The 17693-nt window shown below is 48.6% G+C and overlaps 2 protein-coding genes across 3 annotated transcripts; one reads left to right on the forward strand and one right to left on the reverse strand.

The window, feature by feature from the left end:
* On the forward strand, positions 392-5068 carry RACK1 (receptor for activated C kinase 1). Its single transcript, XM_018050555.1, has 8 exons — positions 392-618; positions 1791-1962; positions 2500-2647; positions 2907-3002; positions 3266-3376; positions 3782-3922; positions 4452-4562; positions 4947-5068. Exons 1-8 carry the CDS (start codon positions 510-512, stop codon positions 5010-5012), a joined length of 954 nt encoding a protein of 317 aa, XP_017906044.1. The 5' UTR covers positions 392-509; the 3' UTR covers positions 5013-5068.
* On the reverse strand, positions 5819-15946 carry TRIM41 (tripartite motif containing 41). 2 transcript variants are annotated; one of them, XM_018050543.1, is made up of 6 exons: positions 14790-15946; positions 10875-10970; positions 8708-8938; positions 8154-8176; positions 7830-7957; positions 5819-7409 (listed from the first exon to the last, which is right to left on the reverse strand). In XM_018050543.1, the coding sequence occupies exons 1-6, from the start codon at positions 15597-15599 to the stop codon at positions 6808-6810; spliced, it is 1890 nt and encodes a 629-aa protein (XP_017906032.1). In that variant the 5' UTR covers positions 15600-15946; the 3' UTR covers positions 5819-6807. The 2 variants fall into 2 exon arrangements, with proteins under 2 accessions (XP_017906032.1, XP_017906033.1); XM_018050544.1 differs by having other exon boundaries at positions 8708-8971; positions 14790-15681.

Raw genomic sequence — 17693 nt, forward strand, 5'->3', positions numbered from 1 at the left:
TTGCCCACCGTTACTCACAATTGTGCCCATGAAATTAAGCTCCCTCTGCGATGCCCTCCGAGCCACCAAGCGGAAAGGGAGGGGTTCAGACTGTGCCACGTAGGGCCAGTGAAGCCACTAGGCTCCCCTTACTAAGCTCTGGGGCGTGTACTTCCTCTCTGACGCTTTTGAGACATCATTCCCCTACCATAAGGAGCCTTTCTCAATACTCAGTCATGTTGGTTTAATAAGGGAATTTGTACGGTGCTACCAAATTACGTTGTACGACGGTCTGGACCAGAAGTCTTGTTTTATCTCTCCCTTTGAACTACCTGGCGCTGCCACCTTGAGCAGAAGTGAATTATGGGAGGGCGCCATTTCGCTCGAGAGGGCGGGTATTTCCGGTTCCGGCGTGGGCGGTTCTCTCTTTTCCTCTGCAGGGCCGCGGTGGAAGCGGTTGTGCGGGTCTCCTCTCTGAGTTATCCAGTTCCATCCTTGTCGCTCCGGCGACACCCGCACTCTCCGTCGCCATGACTGAACAGATGACCCTTCGTGGCACCCTCAAGGGCCACAACGGCTGGGTGACCCAGATCGCTACCACTCCCCAGTTCCCGGACATGATATTGTCCGCCTCTCGAGGTACGGGCTGAGGTGCTGGATTAAGGGGCAGGGGTCGTTGCGCGCGTCACATGGTTGGGCCTGTGGGCCGCGAGGTGGGCTGTGAGTTGACCTGTGCCTAGGCCTCATCGCGGATGAACCGATGATGCGCCCCCGACTTGGCGACCGCCAAAACAGCTGGCTGCCGGGAGGGTTGCAAGGCTGGGGCCTTTTTAATCTCTACCTCTCAAACCCGTGTATGTAACTGTGGGCCCAGGAGCCTTCGGGTCGGGCGGCGCCGTGATGATCCCAACATGCCATCTGAGTGCCTATGCTGAAACCCAGAGGCTGTTTCTGAGCTGCTGCCCGGACCCTCTGCTCATTAAAAAGTGGACTCCAAGGCGGACCTCGTGTCTAGTCTCTCGGCTACTTCGGGGCAGCCCTTTCTTCCCCCTTTTTTTTTCTTCTCATTCTCTCTGTACCTGACTGCATTTGGAGACTTCTTCGCGATTGCTTTTTGCGTTCACGCTATTTAAAAATAGTTCATCTGAGGCTACAATCATGTATGGCACTTACTAGGAAAGTTTATTCAGTGGAACACATTGCAGTGAAAGCATCCAATCCTTAGCGCCTAAAGTGGATTTTCTATTGCTAGTATTTCTTGCATCCCTTAGCAGTAGTCTCAGGAGGCTCACAGCTACTCTTCCATATCCAGCCTGCTGTGCGCATGCATTCTGGAAGTGAAGTCGCTCAGTCGTCTCCGACTTTTTGCAGCCCCATGGACTGTAGCCTACCAGGCCCCTCAGTCCATGGGATTTTCCCAAGCAAGGGTACTGTAGTGGGTTGCCATTTCCTTCTCCAGGAGATCTTCCCTACCCAGGGATTCAACCCAGGTCTCCTACATTGCAGGCAAATGCTTTACCATCTGAGCTACTAGGGAAGCCCAATAAATAGATGTGGAATCGTTTTAGATTTTCGAAAGGGGCATCCATAACCTGGTAAAGTTTCACACACCTGAGTTAAATTCTCAGGGTGCAACTTAGCTCTGCTTGACTCTTGACTAAAGTTACTTGGACTTTGCTAATAACTACTCTCTCAGCCTTTAGGTAGTTTCCCTACCCCTAAATGCCCTTGATTTATGATCCAGAAGGTCAGATGGTGAGCCGTGGGGTTTTTTCACTGGGTCTTTTTTTTTTTTTTTAACCTGCCCTTAGATAAGACCATCATTATGTGGAAGCTGACCAGAGATGAGACCAACTATGGTATCCCACAGCGTGCTCTTCGGGGTCACTCCCACTTTGTTAGTGACGTGGTCATTTCCTCAGATGGCCAGTTTGCCCTCTCAGGCTCCTGGGATGGAACCCTTCGCCTTTGGGATCTCACAACGCAAGTAGCTGCTCTGGGGCACTGGGGGAAAGCTGGGTAGAAAGCAGGTAGATACCATCAGGTTTCCCAGGGTAGTGATTGGGTACTTGAGTGGGAACTGTAAGGCACAGTACCTGGAGAAGATATTTGTGGTTGTTCGGCCTCCCTCCCCGTTGCTTTTAATTACATACACAGAATTGCTGAAGAGTGGTCTGTTTTAGCAGTTTTACCAGATACTGCACTTGGGAGTAGACAACATGTTTGAACATACTGTATATTGGGAGTTCAGTCTTGGGTGGTCAGGCATAATGGAGGATCCTGGTGATGACAGATGACATTGTCAGCCAATCCCCACATGGGAGTGAGGACATGTCCTGCAATTCTGAAGGGATTCTCTGGCATATTCTCGGCCAAGGGCCTGCCGTTTATCAAAGCCATGTCCAGGGTGGTGTGGGTAACGCAGCTCCATTGGGTGAGGAATTGGGCCAGGGAAACAGCCTGACTGTGGAAGAATGTTTGCAGAGTCTTTCTAGAGAGTAACCAAGTCCTCTTTCTCAGGGGCACCACCACTCGCCGATTTGTAGGCCATACCAAAGATGTGCTGAGTGTGGCCTTCTCTTCTGACAACCGGCAAATTGTCTCTGGCTCCCGAGACAAAACCATCAAACTATGGAATACTCTGGGTGTATGCAAATATACCGTCCAGGTAAAGTAAAGGCACATGCAGGGAGCATATGTTGAACATTTCCCCCATCCTTCTTAACTGGTGCTTTTATATGGTGATTTTAAGCCTCATCTGGAACCTAAAGGGATTCTATCTTATCTTAAAGGTTTGGGTTCTGGAAGTGTGAATACAGGTTGTCAACATACTGAATATATATCCCGCATAACTGAGGGGGGAGGGTGGGGTCTCGAGTTTCATAAGACGAGACAGTTTCTCCTTATTTTCTTTCCATCCTCTGCAGGATGAAAGCCATTCAGAGTGGGTGTCTTGTGTCCGCTTCTCGCCCAACAGCAGCAATCCCATTATTGTTTCCTGTGGCTGGGACAAGCTGGTCAAGGTGAGCTTGGAGCCAGGGCGTGAGGCCTTTACCAACCAGAATGTGTTCCCACTACCTCCCAGTTGGTCATAATCAACTTTGAATGCTTTGTCCCTTAACTGACCGTAAGTGGCCAAGATGAATAATTCTTGGACTTTTTTGTCACTGATAGAATGGAAATTGGCTCTCCTATCCAGGGATGCCTTTTAAGCATGGTGCCATGCCTTTTTTTGACCTTGATAGATCCAGAGCCCAGGTTCTTCACCTTTGACCCACAATTTTAGGTATGGAACTTGGCAAATTGTAAGCTGAAGACCAATCACATCGGCCACACAGGCTACCTGAACACTGTGACCGTCTCTCCAGATGGATCCCTCTGTGCTTCTGGAGGCAAGGTGATTCATAGACACAGGAGTCTCCTAATCAATGGGGAACAATTGGATACTTAAAATAATGGGATAGCAGTCGAGGGGTAAATGTTTCTTCAGAAACATTTTGAGAATGAGTTAAGTTAAGGCATTAAGAGATTATCTTATGTGAGGCTGGTTTCTTAAAGCTGTTGATGAGATTAGCATCCTGTGATTTTGGAGTTTACAGTGTTGGCATTTTGAAGTCAGGTTCTTGTAGGGTTGGTGGTTTCATCTCTTACATAAAGAGATAACTGGTGATACTCATGAAATTAGTTTTTATAAAGACAGTATACTGCGGTAGACAGTTAAAGGCAGCATCTTGAGGCAAGATGGGCGAGATTAACGTGGAAGAAGTCATGTTTCTCTGATTGGTGTTCTCCTGTCACTCAGGATGGGCAGGCTATGTTGTGGGACCTCAATGAAGGCAAGCACCTTTACACACTAGATGGTGGGGACATCATCAACGCCCTGTGCTTCAGTCCCAACCGCTACTGGCTCTGTGCTGCCACGGGTCCTAGCATCAAGATCTGGGTGAGTGTGGGCTGCAGTTGAGGCCAGATACCTGGCTGTGCAAGCCTTGGCAATGTTGTAATTTTTCAGTGTGTCTTCTGACTTGCTGCTGGGATTTGAACTTTCTAAACAACTCCAGAACCATCATGCTATCAATGGACACCCAAGAAGGATGAATTATAACTTCTTGGGATGGCGGGGGGGGCGGGGCACGAAGACCAACTGTAGCAATCTACTCAACCTCAGTGCAATTGACACTTGGGTCTGGGTAATCCATTGTTGGAGGGGAGGCAGTCTCGTGCATTATTTAGGATGTTTAATAGCATCCCAGGCTTTACTCCCCACAAGATGCCTGTAGCAAACTAGTGACAAATAATGCCTCTAGGCATTGCCAAAGGTCCCCAAAGAGGCAGAAAATAATTCTCTTGCTAAGAATTACTAAATTACAATTAAAGGGGCACTTGAGAGGGGACCTGTCTTTGGTTTTTAAAAACTGATAATAGCATGAAAGGGCCGAGTGTCCTTAGCCCTGGTTTTATCCCTTCCCCAGGACTTGGAGGGCAAGATCATTGTAGATGAACTGAAGCAAGAAGTTATCAGTACCAGCAGTAAGGCAGAGCCTCCCCAGTGTACCTCTCTGGCCTGGTCTGCTGATGGCCAGGTAAGTGGATCTATCCTCTGGTGATTCAGCTTTTAACCTTTCTTTCTGCTCATCAGCCAGTTACAAAACTAGTGACGTAAAGTGATTGCCTTTGGCGGGACTTGGATAACTGTGCCAGTGAGCACAGATCAGCCTTCATGTGCTAATGTCAGTAGGAAGATTGTGGAGGGACAGTGATTACTTGTCTTCAATTATAACCTTGATTAACTTGATCAGTTTACAACCTGTGAATCCTTACGACCAGCTGTTGCTTCCTCTAGGAATACATAATCACCTGTGAATAGCAGAAGAGTGGGCATCTTAAAACAAGGGTCATCTTTGTTGCACTAACAGGACTGTAGAATTGCATGGCTCTAACTTAATGTTGTCATTTCTCCCTTGCAGACACTGTTTGCTGGCTACACAGACAACCTGGTGCGAGTGTGGCAGGTAACCATCGGCACCCGCTAGAAACAAATATGGCAGAGCTTTAAAAATTAAAAAAAAAAAAACTGGTTTTCTGATTTTTATAGTGTGTTTCTCTGAAAACTTTTTGAGACTCATCATGTTAGCTTAGTCTACATAAAACTGGGGCTTTGATTAAAAAGGTTTTGTTTTAGTCCTTTAAGGCAAGGACTCCTTTGTACTCACCTTACATAGATATTTAAAATTAGGTGTAATTTTACATCTTGGGATGGTGGCTTTTCCTCAGGTGGCAGCTAAATGACAGATGTGTGGCACATTGAGGTCTCCTGTATATATATCCTCTAACTCATAATGGCAATAAGACTTGACTTCCAACTAGATACATAAAAAGACTGGAGATGTAGTGTGCCTGGGTCTTGGGCATAGGGCCACAGTATGGAGATTGTTAGGAAAACCAAAGCCTCAAGCAGTGGTAGAAAATAAGTGGCAGATGATCTTGAAGTAGACTTGAGGAGCCTGCCAATAATAAGCTAGGTGGAAGACCCAGATGGAGGGTGGTAGGATTTATACCTCACTCTGTTGAAACAGTCACATCTAACAAGATCTAATTAACCACTCCTCCATTCTGTGGCGTCTGCTTTGTGTGTGTATGCACACTCAAGTCATGTCCGACTCTGGTTTTCAGCCTATGGACTACTGCCCCCCAGGCTCCTGTCGCTGGGTTGTCATTTCCTTCCCTGGGGGATCTTCCCCACCCAGGGATTGAACCCACATCTCTTGCTTCTTTTGCACTGACAGGCAGATTGTTTACCACTAGCAACACCTTACTCTCTAAAGGAATGGACTCCACAAAAGCAGCAAATAGTTTTTATTTCCACAACACAACCCATCTTCCTTTTCTCCCAGGAGCATAAAATTGACCTCAGCCATCAAAGCAGAGGACAAAAGCTGATAAGTGACAGAAGGCAAAGGGTTACTAGAAAAATAGATTCTGCCCAAGGCTCTCCTAGGGATTCAAATCCCTGTCCCAAGGCTCCCCTCCAGGGCTCACCAAATGGAGGGAACTAAGCACATGAAGAGAGGCTGGAAACTGACAAGGGGATTTTACAGAAAAGGAAAGGAGCCTGGCGGTGAAAAGACCTGAGGGATTGGGGTGGGGGAGGAGCCTTGCTCCTAGATTAGTGCTGAAAAAGGAAGGGGGAAGAAATAATTGGATGATGTATGTAGTTTCCATCATGTCGACCATTCCAGATCTCACTGAAGCTAAATTCTGGCCAGTCTATGGAGGTAGAAATTGGGGATGGAAGGAAAATTAGAATCCTTCCTACTTCCCCCAGAGAGTAGACTGTTGATTATCCAGCTCTACCCTTTTCCCAGCCTGCCTCCCCCAAAAAGGCTTCCAAATCCCTTAGCTAAAATTTGCATCAGAAAATGGAATGAGGGCTGTCATGAGTCTTGCCCAAATCCTCCAGCCTCAGAACTGACATGAAAGTTGAACAGGAATGGGGAAAGGGAAGTTTAGTAATGAGATTACAACCTCCCGTCATCCCCTACTCAAAAACTCAGATCCCTGGGCAGACAGGAAGGGAACACCAGGCAGCTGTTGTCATCAGGGACCCATGCAGACCTGTTGAACAGACCCAGTAGGTGAGAGAAAGCTGAGCTGGAGGCTAGGAGAGTTTATTAGACTCCTAGAAGTAGAAGCAGGGGCCTGGGGTCAAAGGAGCATGAAGCAACGCAAGAACGGGAGCATTTTAGCCCCCAAACTTAATGGGCCACCTTCCACCACCACCCGCCCCCCTAGTGCTAACCAGAGGGGCCCATGCGGGTGGCAGGCTGATCAAGGGCAGAGCTTGATGCGGGTGCCCTTGGAGAGCACCCGGAAGAAAGGGAAGACACGCTCGCCCAAGAAGGCAGCCGAAAAGGTGTGCACATGAGCCAGAGTCTCTGCATTGTAGAAGCCCAGGCGCCCAGCCTCATAGTCCAGGTACACGCCAAACCGCCGTGGTTTCTCACTTGGGCTCAGCAGTGTCTGCTCCGTTGAGCTTTGTGCCTGGTAGCGTTTGCCATTGGTGCCCACACACCACACTTCCCGCTGGAGCAGGGGCTGCTGGGGCAGGTGGAGGCGGCGGCGGCGGTGGTGATGGCGAGAGGAGCTGGCATCCCCACTGCCCACAGAGGACCCCCCAGAGCCCACCTTCTCCTTATGATGGGTTGATTCACGGGCAGCACCCACCGCCCAGCCCCGCCGCCCACCCACCTCTACCTCCCAGTAGTGCCGGCCAGAGCGGAAGCCCTGGGCCCCCAGCACGCAGCAGTCGGCCGAGAAGCGCTTGGAATGGTCAGCAACCTCCTGCCGCCTCTCTGCCAGGCGGACCCCCCGGCGGTCGGGAGACAGCATCAGAGCCGGGTGAGCCGTGTCAGGGTCCAGCGTCAGGTCCACTTGGGAGGAGGGAGGACAAATACGCCAGGGCTGGAACGACTGTTCCCTGTTGGTGGCTAACTCCAAAGTTTGGCCTTCCTGCTGCCCTCCCCCTTCACCTCTCGCCCTCCCCACCATCCAGCTGTCTTCAGCTCCCTGCCCCAACAGAGTCTCGACTCAAGTTCCTAGGGGCTCCACTTTTTTTCCCCACTCTGTTTTCAGGACACCAGACAGGTTTTCCCTCTGGTCCTGCTTTTACTCCCCAACACCCACCTGGGCTAGAACAAAAATGCTGCTCTCAGCTTGAAGCCCCAACTGGCCTGCCTTTATCCTGCTCCAATTTCAGCACCCATTCCCCCAGGGCCCAACTTTCCCTCAGAACCCAATCTCAGGTCTGTGAAGGGAAAGGCAAAGGAAGGTCGGACAGGTGACCTCCCTACCTCGGGCAGCCTGACAGAACATCCGGCTCATTTTCCTCACGATGGCGTCTGTCAGGAAGTCATGGCTATGGGGTTGACACGGGTCAGGGGACCAGACCTCTGGGGGCTGCAGCTGTACCTCTTCACACCTGGAGAAGGGGACCGGGCAGGGGGTGGGACCATGATATTCCCCCAGAGGGAAGAGCAGAAGCTGAGGGGAAGGAGAGGGTCCAGGAGGCAGAAACTCAGGTCCTGGGGAAGGAAGGAGAGGAGCGGGATATCCAAGAGATGCAGGGATGGGGAACCAGATGCCATTGGGTCAAAGGATAAAGGGTGAGAACACACCTATTGAAAGTCTCCTTGATGTCCTGGGAATAACAAAAAGAGGGAGAGGGAGAAAGAAACAGAGAGTCAGCTGCACAGGGATGGTTCCCTTCTCCCCATCTGATTCCAGCCAGAGAAAGAACTGAACTTGAACAGTGAGTGAGAAAGCATATACAAGGCCTTCGATAAACACGCATCCATCTCAATCAGCCATATGACTCATGCCTAATTTAACCCATCCTGCTGTGAGCCCACCAGAATTTACAGCCCCAGTAAAAGAATTTTCACAATATGACTTGGTCCTATCTTTTCAAGATGTTAATGTCAAAAATTCTTTTCCAAACTCTTAAAATCCTTTTACAAACTGAATCTTCATTCTTTTCATTAGGTACATTTATCACACACCACATTCAGTATCAACTAATCTGTCTCCAGCCTCAAAAATTTGGGTTAAATCATTGTGGGTTCCTCCCAATGAGAAGAGAGGCAGCTCTGGACAGGTGTTTGGTAAGCACCACCTGATACAGCTGACACAGGGCTCTGGCGGGGTGGACAAGGAAGGGGCCATTGCTTACCTGGAGCAGCCGCAGGCCCCCTTGCTGGCTTCGCTCCTGGGCCTCAGCCAGCAGGCGGCTCAGCTGGGCAGCCTGCTCTGAGAGGCGGCTGGCTGCTGCTCCTGCACGCCCCAGCTGAGCTTCGTGCATCTCTCGGAGGCGCCGCTCTAGCCCTGCCTGCTCTTCGGCCAGAAATCGTGTCAGCCGACCAAATTCTGAGGCCACAGCTGCCAGCTCTGACTTCATCTGGCTCTGGGATGATGCAAAGGGGATGGTGGATACCACCTCAACACACAGAAACAAACCTCCAATTTGGTAACTGCTGCCCCACAATCCAAGGCAAAGGAGCCCTACATTCTGAATAGAAAAGAGCCCCTGACCCCTTCCCCATCTCCTGGCTTTAGCAGGCTTTAGCATGCTCCTGGCACAATGGTCCCAAACCCACCAACCACTGCCTGCAACGCTTATCTACACCTTGGCTACTTGACTCTTCAGGTCTAAGCTTAAATATTCCTGAGAAAAGTCTTCTCTCTCTTCCAGATCTAAATCAGGGTCACTTACATAAATATCGTATCTTCTCGTGGCATATGCCTCAATTTGAAAGGTTATATTTACATTGGAGTATCTTTTAAAATCCTCTTTCCCCACTGCTCTGTAAGCTCTGTTGCCACAGGGTCCTCAGACCCTGGAACAGTGCCGACTACCAAGTAGGTGCTTGGTGAGAAGTTTTTGAAATAAATAAAAAATTCAGGAATCAAGATACAAAATCAGGGTCCTGGCTATTCCACTAATGACCATGGGAAGGTCACCCAATCCTTCTAGGTCAGATGTCAGTAAATTTTCCATAAAGGGTCAGATTAGATTTTACACTTTGGGCCATGAGGCAAAATCAAAAATATTATGTAGATAATGTTAATATATAAAGAGAGAAGACCTCTACCCATTCCCACCCCATTTGCCTCGGAAGGGCAACCCTGGATGAGCAGCATAATTTTTACCCAGATATAAGCTGGAGACATTTTTAAGGGTATGTAAAAAGAATTAAAAGGCCAGAGTATGCAGGGAAGTCCTGGCCGGTCAAGTGTGTGAAGAAAATAGTTTCACTCTCTATCCCAGTGAAACTCAGTTCCTGACACCGCTGCACCCCAGGAGCCCAACATCTCAATTTGGGCAGCAGGCTAGAAGCAAGAAAATGCCTGACTCCCAGACTCAAGATTCCCACTAGGTGCCCAGCAACAAAGTCCCTAATGTATAGGCGGCAGTGAATGAGCATGGGTCCTGGAAAGTGGCAAGGCTCAGCCGCCCTGCCAGGATGGCAGGCACTGGAGAGATGGGGGAAGACGTCAGATAGGAGGGATGCCCTGGCTTGGTGTCCAAAGCTCATTGCCAGGTCATTCCAGTGCCTACCAGCTTTACAAAAAGAGGCAGGAGTAAAGGGCTGGAATTGGGGGGAAAATATTTTAAAATACTCCATGGGGAGGCGTAAGCAATAAAGAAAAAAGGCTGAAAAACACCAGACTGGAAGATAATAGGTCTCTATAATGCTGACATTCCTCCACTCATGCCTTGCCCACCACCTGACATCTGTCTTGGAACCTGGAGCTTCTCTGACAGCTGGTATGTGAAGTTTGCCTTGCCCTCTTCTGTCCTCTGTGCTATCTGGAGTGATGGTATGGGGCAGCAGGTCTAGGGTTAAGTGTCTGGGATGGTAAACCTGCTCTGCAACCTTGAGCCAGGGACCAGCCCTCTCCAAGCTAAACCTATTTCATTCCATTTTGGAACCTAGGAATAAACATGCCTCTTGATTTGCTAAGGCTTCCCTGGCGGCTCAGATGGTAAAGAATCTGCCTGCAATGCAGGAGACCTGGTTTCAATCCCTGGGTCATGAAGATACCCTGGAGAAGGGAATGGCAACCTACTGCAGTAGTCTTGTCTGGAGAATTCCATGGACAGAGGAGTCTGTTGGGCTACAGTTCATGGGATCGCAGAGTTGGACACAAATGAGCAACTAACTCTTTCTTTGAGCTGCTAAGACCCCTCTCCTCACAGACACCCAAGAAGGTGTCTACTTCTCTCTCAGGCCTTGGCTGTCCCTCTTCAGAGGATCCAGTCACCACTTGTGAGAGCCCATCTTTCCTGCTCTAACCACAGAACCAGTCAGTCAGCCCTGTCAAGGACATTCACTCACCTTCAACTCTGTCACCCGCCTCTCCTCCTTGGCCTTCATCTTCTGCACAGCCTCCAGGTGCTTCCTCAGCGGTTCCACATGCCCCTGCAGTTTGGCCTAAAGAGATGGAGAAAGGAAAGTTAGAGGTCTTGGATAGGAGAAGCACCTGCCCTCAAAGGCCATATCCCCCATTCTCCCTGCAGTGATTTGGGCTCAAAGGCTGATACCCATTATAGGTATTAAATGAGCATCAAATTCCCTTCCTCCCCTTTCTTCTCTTCAGATGATGACAAAGGCTTTCAACCCTCCTCCTGAACTCATGTACAAAGTCTACAAGTTAAGATTCTGGGACTTCCTTGGCAGTTCAGCAGTTAAGACTCTGCACTTCCACTGCACAGGGCACAGGTTCAGTCCCCAGTCAGGGAAGTAAGATCCGGCATGCCACTCGGCCTGGTCAAAATAATAAAGGTAGGATCCTGATGACTACACAGCACCACACTCAAGAGTTGGGAGTGAACATGGCTTGAGCCCCTCAATGCACAGTCTTTCCATATGAATGCTATTACATATGGTCCCTTCCTTCTCATAAGCAATCTTCCTTATAATTTTCAACTCTAAATACTTTTCTGATGATTTTATGCCTATGCTAAAAATCTTTCAACAGTTCTCCATGACTTGCAATATATGAGGCTCTCACTGCACCTTCATTTCTAGCTCCCCTCCTATACCTCCTGCACACAGAATCTTTAGTTTTAGTCACATAAAACTTCTAGTCTTTTCCTGAGCATAATTCCATACTTTTATCCATGCTACTCCCTCTGTCTGGGACTGCCCTTCTACACTTAGCCCAAGGCATTCTTCCTTTAAAACCCAGCTACCTGTCCATGCCCCTGATGCTCCCCGTCCATGGCCCTGATGCTCCCCACCCCCAACTTCCTCTGTGATCCCAAGGAACATGAACACACCTTTATAATACTTCCCTGCACTGTAATCACTTACATGTGTTCTGTCCCTAGGACACACAGGCTCATGGGAGCATGGACCCCATTTATTTTAATTTCTATGCTTCTCTCCCACTCAATTACTTGCTAAATGGAAGACAAATACACTTTCCTCCTAAAGTTTTAACTCGTGCAACAAAAATGCACTTGAGCTCTGTGTTCTAATCGTTTGTAACAGAATCTTGTGCTTTAAAGGCCAGAATGGATAACCCTGGTTTTTGTGCCTTTTCCTTTTTTATGCATTCTACTACTTCTGCCTTTCTACCTCCTTTTCCTTGGGGGGTAATACAGCCTAGAAGAGCTCACACCTAGACTCTAATCTGAACCTGAATGCAGGCAAGTGACCATGCTTCAAGTTACCTCATCTTAAAAAGGGAACTAGGAATAAGAGAATCTACCTTGTGGACATGATGCTTAGCACAATGTCTGACACAGAACAAAAGATCAGTACTAAATGTTATCTAGAATTCCCTACCCAGGCCTAAGCTGCCAATGACAATGTGATAATGACCCTTGATCTAAAGAGGTTACTGACCCAGAGCACAAAAGGTAGTCATTGCAAGGTTAAATAGTTGAAAAAAAAATCATCATAAAATTACAATCAATCCATAACATAAAAACAGCATAAACAACACAAAAATTTGCCTTTTGCCATTATTTTCTATTTTTTTCCAGTAGGGTCAATAATTTCAACTCTATTAATTCAACATTTATGCTTATATTTCTTATTTAATATTTTTCCTAAATTATGGACAAAAAATTCCTACACGAATCCAAATAGAGTACCATTTAAGAGAAATTTTCAAGAACCTTTAACTTTTTTGAAGCTTTATTTATATATCATTTGTGCATTATTACCTATTCAATAAAGAAATATTTCTACAAAACAACACTGTGCCAAGCTAGTGCTAGTTAGTGTATGTATCTGAAAAGAAACTACCTGCCTGTAAAATACCCTGTAATTTAGAAGAGGAGACTCAAAAAATTAGTTGGACATAATAAAATGTATGTATTTACATTTACTGATCAGTTAATGTCAGACTTTGTGTTTAGTGGCCTCTTCAAATTGCAGAGCTCTACTGGGCTGGCATTCAACAGCTATGGCTAACACAAATTAAAATCCAGTTTCAGAAGTTCTTCAGAAGAGTTCTGCAAGGAGAGGGTGGAGAAGGGATGGAATGCCCCATGGATATGCCACCCTGGGATCCAGTTAACAAAGTGACTACACATTGATGGGTACAGGTAACTAGAAGCCGAGAGGATACAAAAGGGAAGGACAAAAGGAGCTCACAATGTCCCCTAATAATGTAGGGCCTAAAAGGCAGGTGGTAGTACCAGTGCAGTGATTTCCATAGTAGCCTGGGCTTTCTAAAGATAACCCTCCCTTGTCAGTGATTCAGAATCAATGATGGTAGGGCCCACCGTACTTCTGAAAACCTCCACTAATAACTGGAACAATCAGCCAGGTTTGACAATCACTCTGTGGGAGGAACAGTTACTTGTCATAAGGGGTGTAGATTTGTCTTAACTGTACATACCACTCCCAGCTGAGAAGCTCTAGACATCTTACTCTAAAACTGGAGTAATGATAATAAAACCCAAATGAAGTTACTGTACAAATCAGGAGAAGATTATGAAAACACAGGTCATAAAACAGAAAAGCTCTGTGCAGACTACACAGAAGCAGCTACCCTCTCCTCCTGGTTCCACTTCTACAAACCATCTGGCCTTCGGTAAATGTTATTTCTACCAGCTATCTCACACACAAATCTCCTTTACCTGTGTCCGAAAAGATGTTAACTAAATTAGAATCAAACTTCGAGAAGAAAAGTCACATGTCAGAAAAATCAAACAACAGACATCTAAATAGTGGTGATGTTGTAAAACAGTATAGGCCAGGAAAGGCGGGGCGGGGGAGGCGGTGTAGTTACGAGGAACTGTGTGGCCCTGTGTGTATATTACTTACATCTCTCTGTTTCTGTTTCCCTTCCGTTTCCCAATCTGTAAAACGGGAATACAAACCACAGCAAACTCACAGGTTTTCAATTTTAAATGAGACAGTCCAAGAAAAAGTGCTTAGTACAGTGCAGGGGTACATAGTAAGTGTTCAGTAAACATTAACTTTTAATCCTGGAGAAATTATAAAGTTCAAAGACATTCAGAGACTAAGGGCCAGATCTTCTGACTTAAAAGCCTATCCCTCTTTTTAAATACCCAGGAAAGGTAAGAAGTCCTGGCCAGTACAAAAGAATGATTCCGCAAGGAGAAAACAAAGCCATATCTTGGAGTGGGTGGGGAACCCATTAGAACAAGAGCAGAGCATATGAGTCTGATTCTAGTAGTTAGTCAATACACACTTCTGTTCCTCAGAACACCTTATTATTTGAGGCCCAAGCTCTTTCCTGGAGAAGGAAATGGCAACCCACTCCAGTATTCTTGCCTGGAAAATTCCAGGGACAGAGGAGCCTGGCAGGCTACAGTCCATGAGGTCGCAAAGAGTCGGCCAGGACTTTGTGACTGAGCAAGTTCTTCCCATTTCTAGAGGTTTTAATCAGGGATAGAGTTTTAAGAGTCATTCACAGTTAACTAAGACGGGTGGTAAAGCCCTAAGGGCTTGTCACTTGCATTTCTATAACTTAGGGACAATGAAGTGCAAAACAGCAGTGGCTTTTCCCCAAGAGACAAAGTCCAGTGATACGACATCACCAGATTTCGTTTGAGGAAGCCAGTCTTCCCTGGTCTTCTCCACTGTGTCTACTTTGTCTGTGTCCAGGATCCTTCTCACTCTAACCATCCTGGTGCCAGTAAGTGCTTAGGTAAGGAGAATCAGCTCAACAGTGCACGAGGATCTCTGGACGGGAAAGACACCATTTCCTTTCCCCAGTTTCTCTTACTTCTTCTCCACCCCAACTAAACTCCCATCTTCTACTCTCACCTTGTACTCCTGCACCACCTCCTCCAATGGCACCACGCTGTGCTGTTTGTGGTTCCTGGATTCTCGACATACCACACAGATGGCCTCTTCATCCACCTCACAGAAGAGCTTCAGGGCTTCTTGGTGTTTGGGACAAATGCCCTGCTCGTTCCCACGGCTCCCCCGACCAGCGGTTGGGTGCATCTGCCGAATCACCTGGACCATGTTGGCCAGCTGCAGGTTGGGCCGGAAGCTCCGCCTAGGAAAGCTCTTGCGGCACTGAGGGCAGGTGAAGCACCTCCGAGGAGTTGGAGGCGGGGGCAGTGGGGTGACGGGATCTAGCTCCTCTTCCTCGTCCTCCTCCAGCACTTCCTCCTCGTCCTCCTCCTCCTCTCCCCTCAGGTCCTCCTCCATATCCCCCAAGTAGTAGTCCAGGTCTTCCTCCTCCTCCTCCTCCTCCCACACGTAGTCCATGTTGTCCCAGTTGGATCCGCCCATGCCACTGGTCCAGAACACACCCTCTTCTTCCTCCTCGACCTCCTCCTCCATGTCGCCCTCATAGTCTTCATCGCGCATGGGGGTGTCCCAACCCCCACCGGCCCCCACAGCCTCCACTTCTTCCTCCTCTGCATCCTCCTCCTCTTCCTCCCGGTCTAACTCTTCTCTGTCCTCTTCATCCTCCCCTCCCCACAACTGGGTTACACACACTCGGCAGAAGTTGTGCCCGCAGCCGATGGACACGGGGTCCGTGAAGTAATCGAGGCAGATAGCGCACACCGCCTCCTCCTGAAGGGTCTGCACAGGGTTGGGTGCCATGGCAACGGCAGCCATCTTAAGTGTCCAGTCAGCCAGTATAGACGGGTGGTGAGTGGTGGGGGCGGGGGAAGGGGGGGCGGGGGGCGGGGGGGTCTTCCCTCTCAGACTCCCTGACGACCCAGCCCCACCCCCAGCCCTGCCCCTCCACACCTCGCCTCAAGCGCAGCCAAAGAAATGTCCTCCCGACAACACACCCCTGCACACAGAGTTCCCTACTCCCAGACCACAACCGAGTCCCTGAAAGGGGAGGGGACAGAGCGGAGCGATACCGCCAAGTCCCTCAGGTGGCCCTGAGTGCAAATCTGCCCCAACGCTCCCCTGGCCTCCTCATAAACCCCCGCCCCTCCTCACTTCCTGGCTCCGCCCCCTCACTTCCGGCCTCCCCTAACACTTCCGGTGCTGCTAACCACCCAAGATCGCGAGCTCCTTCCCAGGTCACGCTACGCCCCTTTCTGCCCCCGCTTCCCCGCCCCGGGTCTCCAGATGACAGGAAACGGTGAGGCGACGCTCTAGCAGGCACTCAGGAACAGGGAGGGAGGCCTAGAAGGACGGAGGCGTACGACTCTGTAATGCGAGGGAGTGGGGAACGCAGACGAAACTGAAAGCCCGGCCTCCCCCATCGCCCGCCACTGGGGATAAATTTCGGGGGACCTTGGAAGGGCTTGGCACCCGTCTACTCTCTATGCTATGACCGTATCGGCCCAGCGCCATCCTACCGACCGGACACGGAGAACTGCAGCAGGAACTCCCCACGGCCGATACCGGAAATGGGAAGGGCGGGTGTCGGTGAGAACCCTGAAGTACTTCCGGCCCATCTAGGCGAAGGACTTTGTTGTTTGAAGACTCCGAGAGTCGGTCCGAGACTGACTAGGGGGCGGGGTCTGTAGAAGTGCGGTGGAGGTGGGACCGGAGACCCCTCCCATCCTCCCAGCTGTAGTTGGCAATTCCACACACTTGGTAGAAACTACCATCGGTCACTGTCGCTTCGTTTAGATGAACTTTCTTAACTGCCATCGGTAAAGGAACAGTAGCAAATCATGACATGCACATTCACACAGTGGAACACTTCAGATGTAGAAAAGGGGATCCTCCCCAAAATGTACAAATGAAATGAAAAAACCAAGGTGCTAAACAATGTATAGAGTAAAATTGTAAAGAAGGGAAAGGGATAGGATGTTTAGCTTTATAAGTGACTAAGTGAAGTCGCTCAGTCGCTCAGTCGTGTCCGACTCTGCGACCCCGTGAACTGTAGCCTACCAGGCTCCTCCGTCCATGGGATTCTCCAGGCAAGAGTACTGGAGTAGGTTGCCATTTCCTTCAGGGGGTCTTCCCAACACCAGGGATCAAACCCGGGTCTCCAGCATTGGAGGCAGACGCTTTAACCTCTGAGCCACCAGAATCCTGTGTTAATTCATAAAAGGTAGTTCCTATCTCAGAGGGTTTAGTGAAATTACTATTGTGCAAAACTATTATAATATTGCCTAGCACATAGTAAGTGAGATACAGGGTTTAGCTATCCATCATTATCATCGTTGTTGTCTATCTCTGGATGAATATTAGTGTATCTAGGACACTTTTCTGTAAATGTCGTTCTGTCTCTTTTGAACTTGAACCAAGTCAATGTATTGCCTTAAAGAAAAAAGAAATAATTTTGTTTCCCACCCCCCAAGTGCTATTGAGTCCTTCAGCTCTTTCTGAGCTGTGCACCGCGCGTGCTCCACGCCCAGAATACTTCGAGGTCTGTCTTCGTGGAGTGCCAGTGTAAGAGCAGGGGCTCAAACTGGGTTTGCGGCATTGGGTTTTACTTGAGAGAATCCTAGCTAGGATGTAGAACGGTATCGGTAAAGATGCTGCTGTGGTAACTGGAGCATCTCAGCCAAATGGATTGTTTGTTTGTGCGATAGAAATAATACTTGATGTTTTTAAAAAACATGATCTTGCTTAATTAAAAAAAATTTTGGGGGGACAGCAAGGAAAGTTACGGGACTCCCTAGTGAGTGTTGGGCGCTGCGCGATGCCAGAACTGGGCACGCAGAATTGACCCTGATCTCGAGGCGCTTCTCACCTCTTGTGGAAACTCCAAAATGACATGTGCTTTATAAAATGGTG

Source organism: Capra hircus, chromosome 7 (genome assembly GCF_001704415.2).
Source record: "Capra hircus breed San Clemente chromosome 7, ASM170441v1, whole genome shotgun sequence".
Lineage (NCBI taxonomy): Eukaryota > Metazoa > Chordata > Mammalia > Artiodactyla > Bovidae > Capra > Capra hircus.

Coding starts and splice junctions, on each gene's coding strand:
- RACK1 (XM_018050555.1), top strand. CDS start 510: ATGACTGAACAGATGACCCTTCGTGGCACCCTCAAGGGCCACAACGGC. Junction 3,003..3,265: donor GCTGGGACAAGCTGGTCAAG/GTGAGCTTGGAG, acceptor CCACAATTTTAG/GTATGGAACTTGGCAAATTG. Junction 4,563..4,946: donor CCTGGTCTGCTGATGGCCAG/GTAAGTGGATCT, acceptor TCTCCCTTGCAG/ACACTGTTTGCTGGCTACAC.
- TRIM41 (XM_018050544.1), bottom strand. CDS start 15,599: ATGGCTGCCGTTGCCATGGCACCCAACCCTGTGCAGACCCTTCAGGAG. Junction 8,972..10,874: donor GGCGGGTGACAGAGTTGAAG/GTGAGTGAATGT, acceptor CTGTGTGTTGAG/GTGGTATCCACCATCCCCTT. Junction 7,958..8,153: donor ATCAAGGAGACTTTCAATAG/GTGTGTTCTCAC, acceptor CCCCTTCTCCAG/GTGTGAAGAGGTACAGCTGC.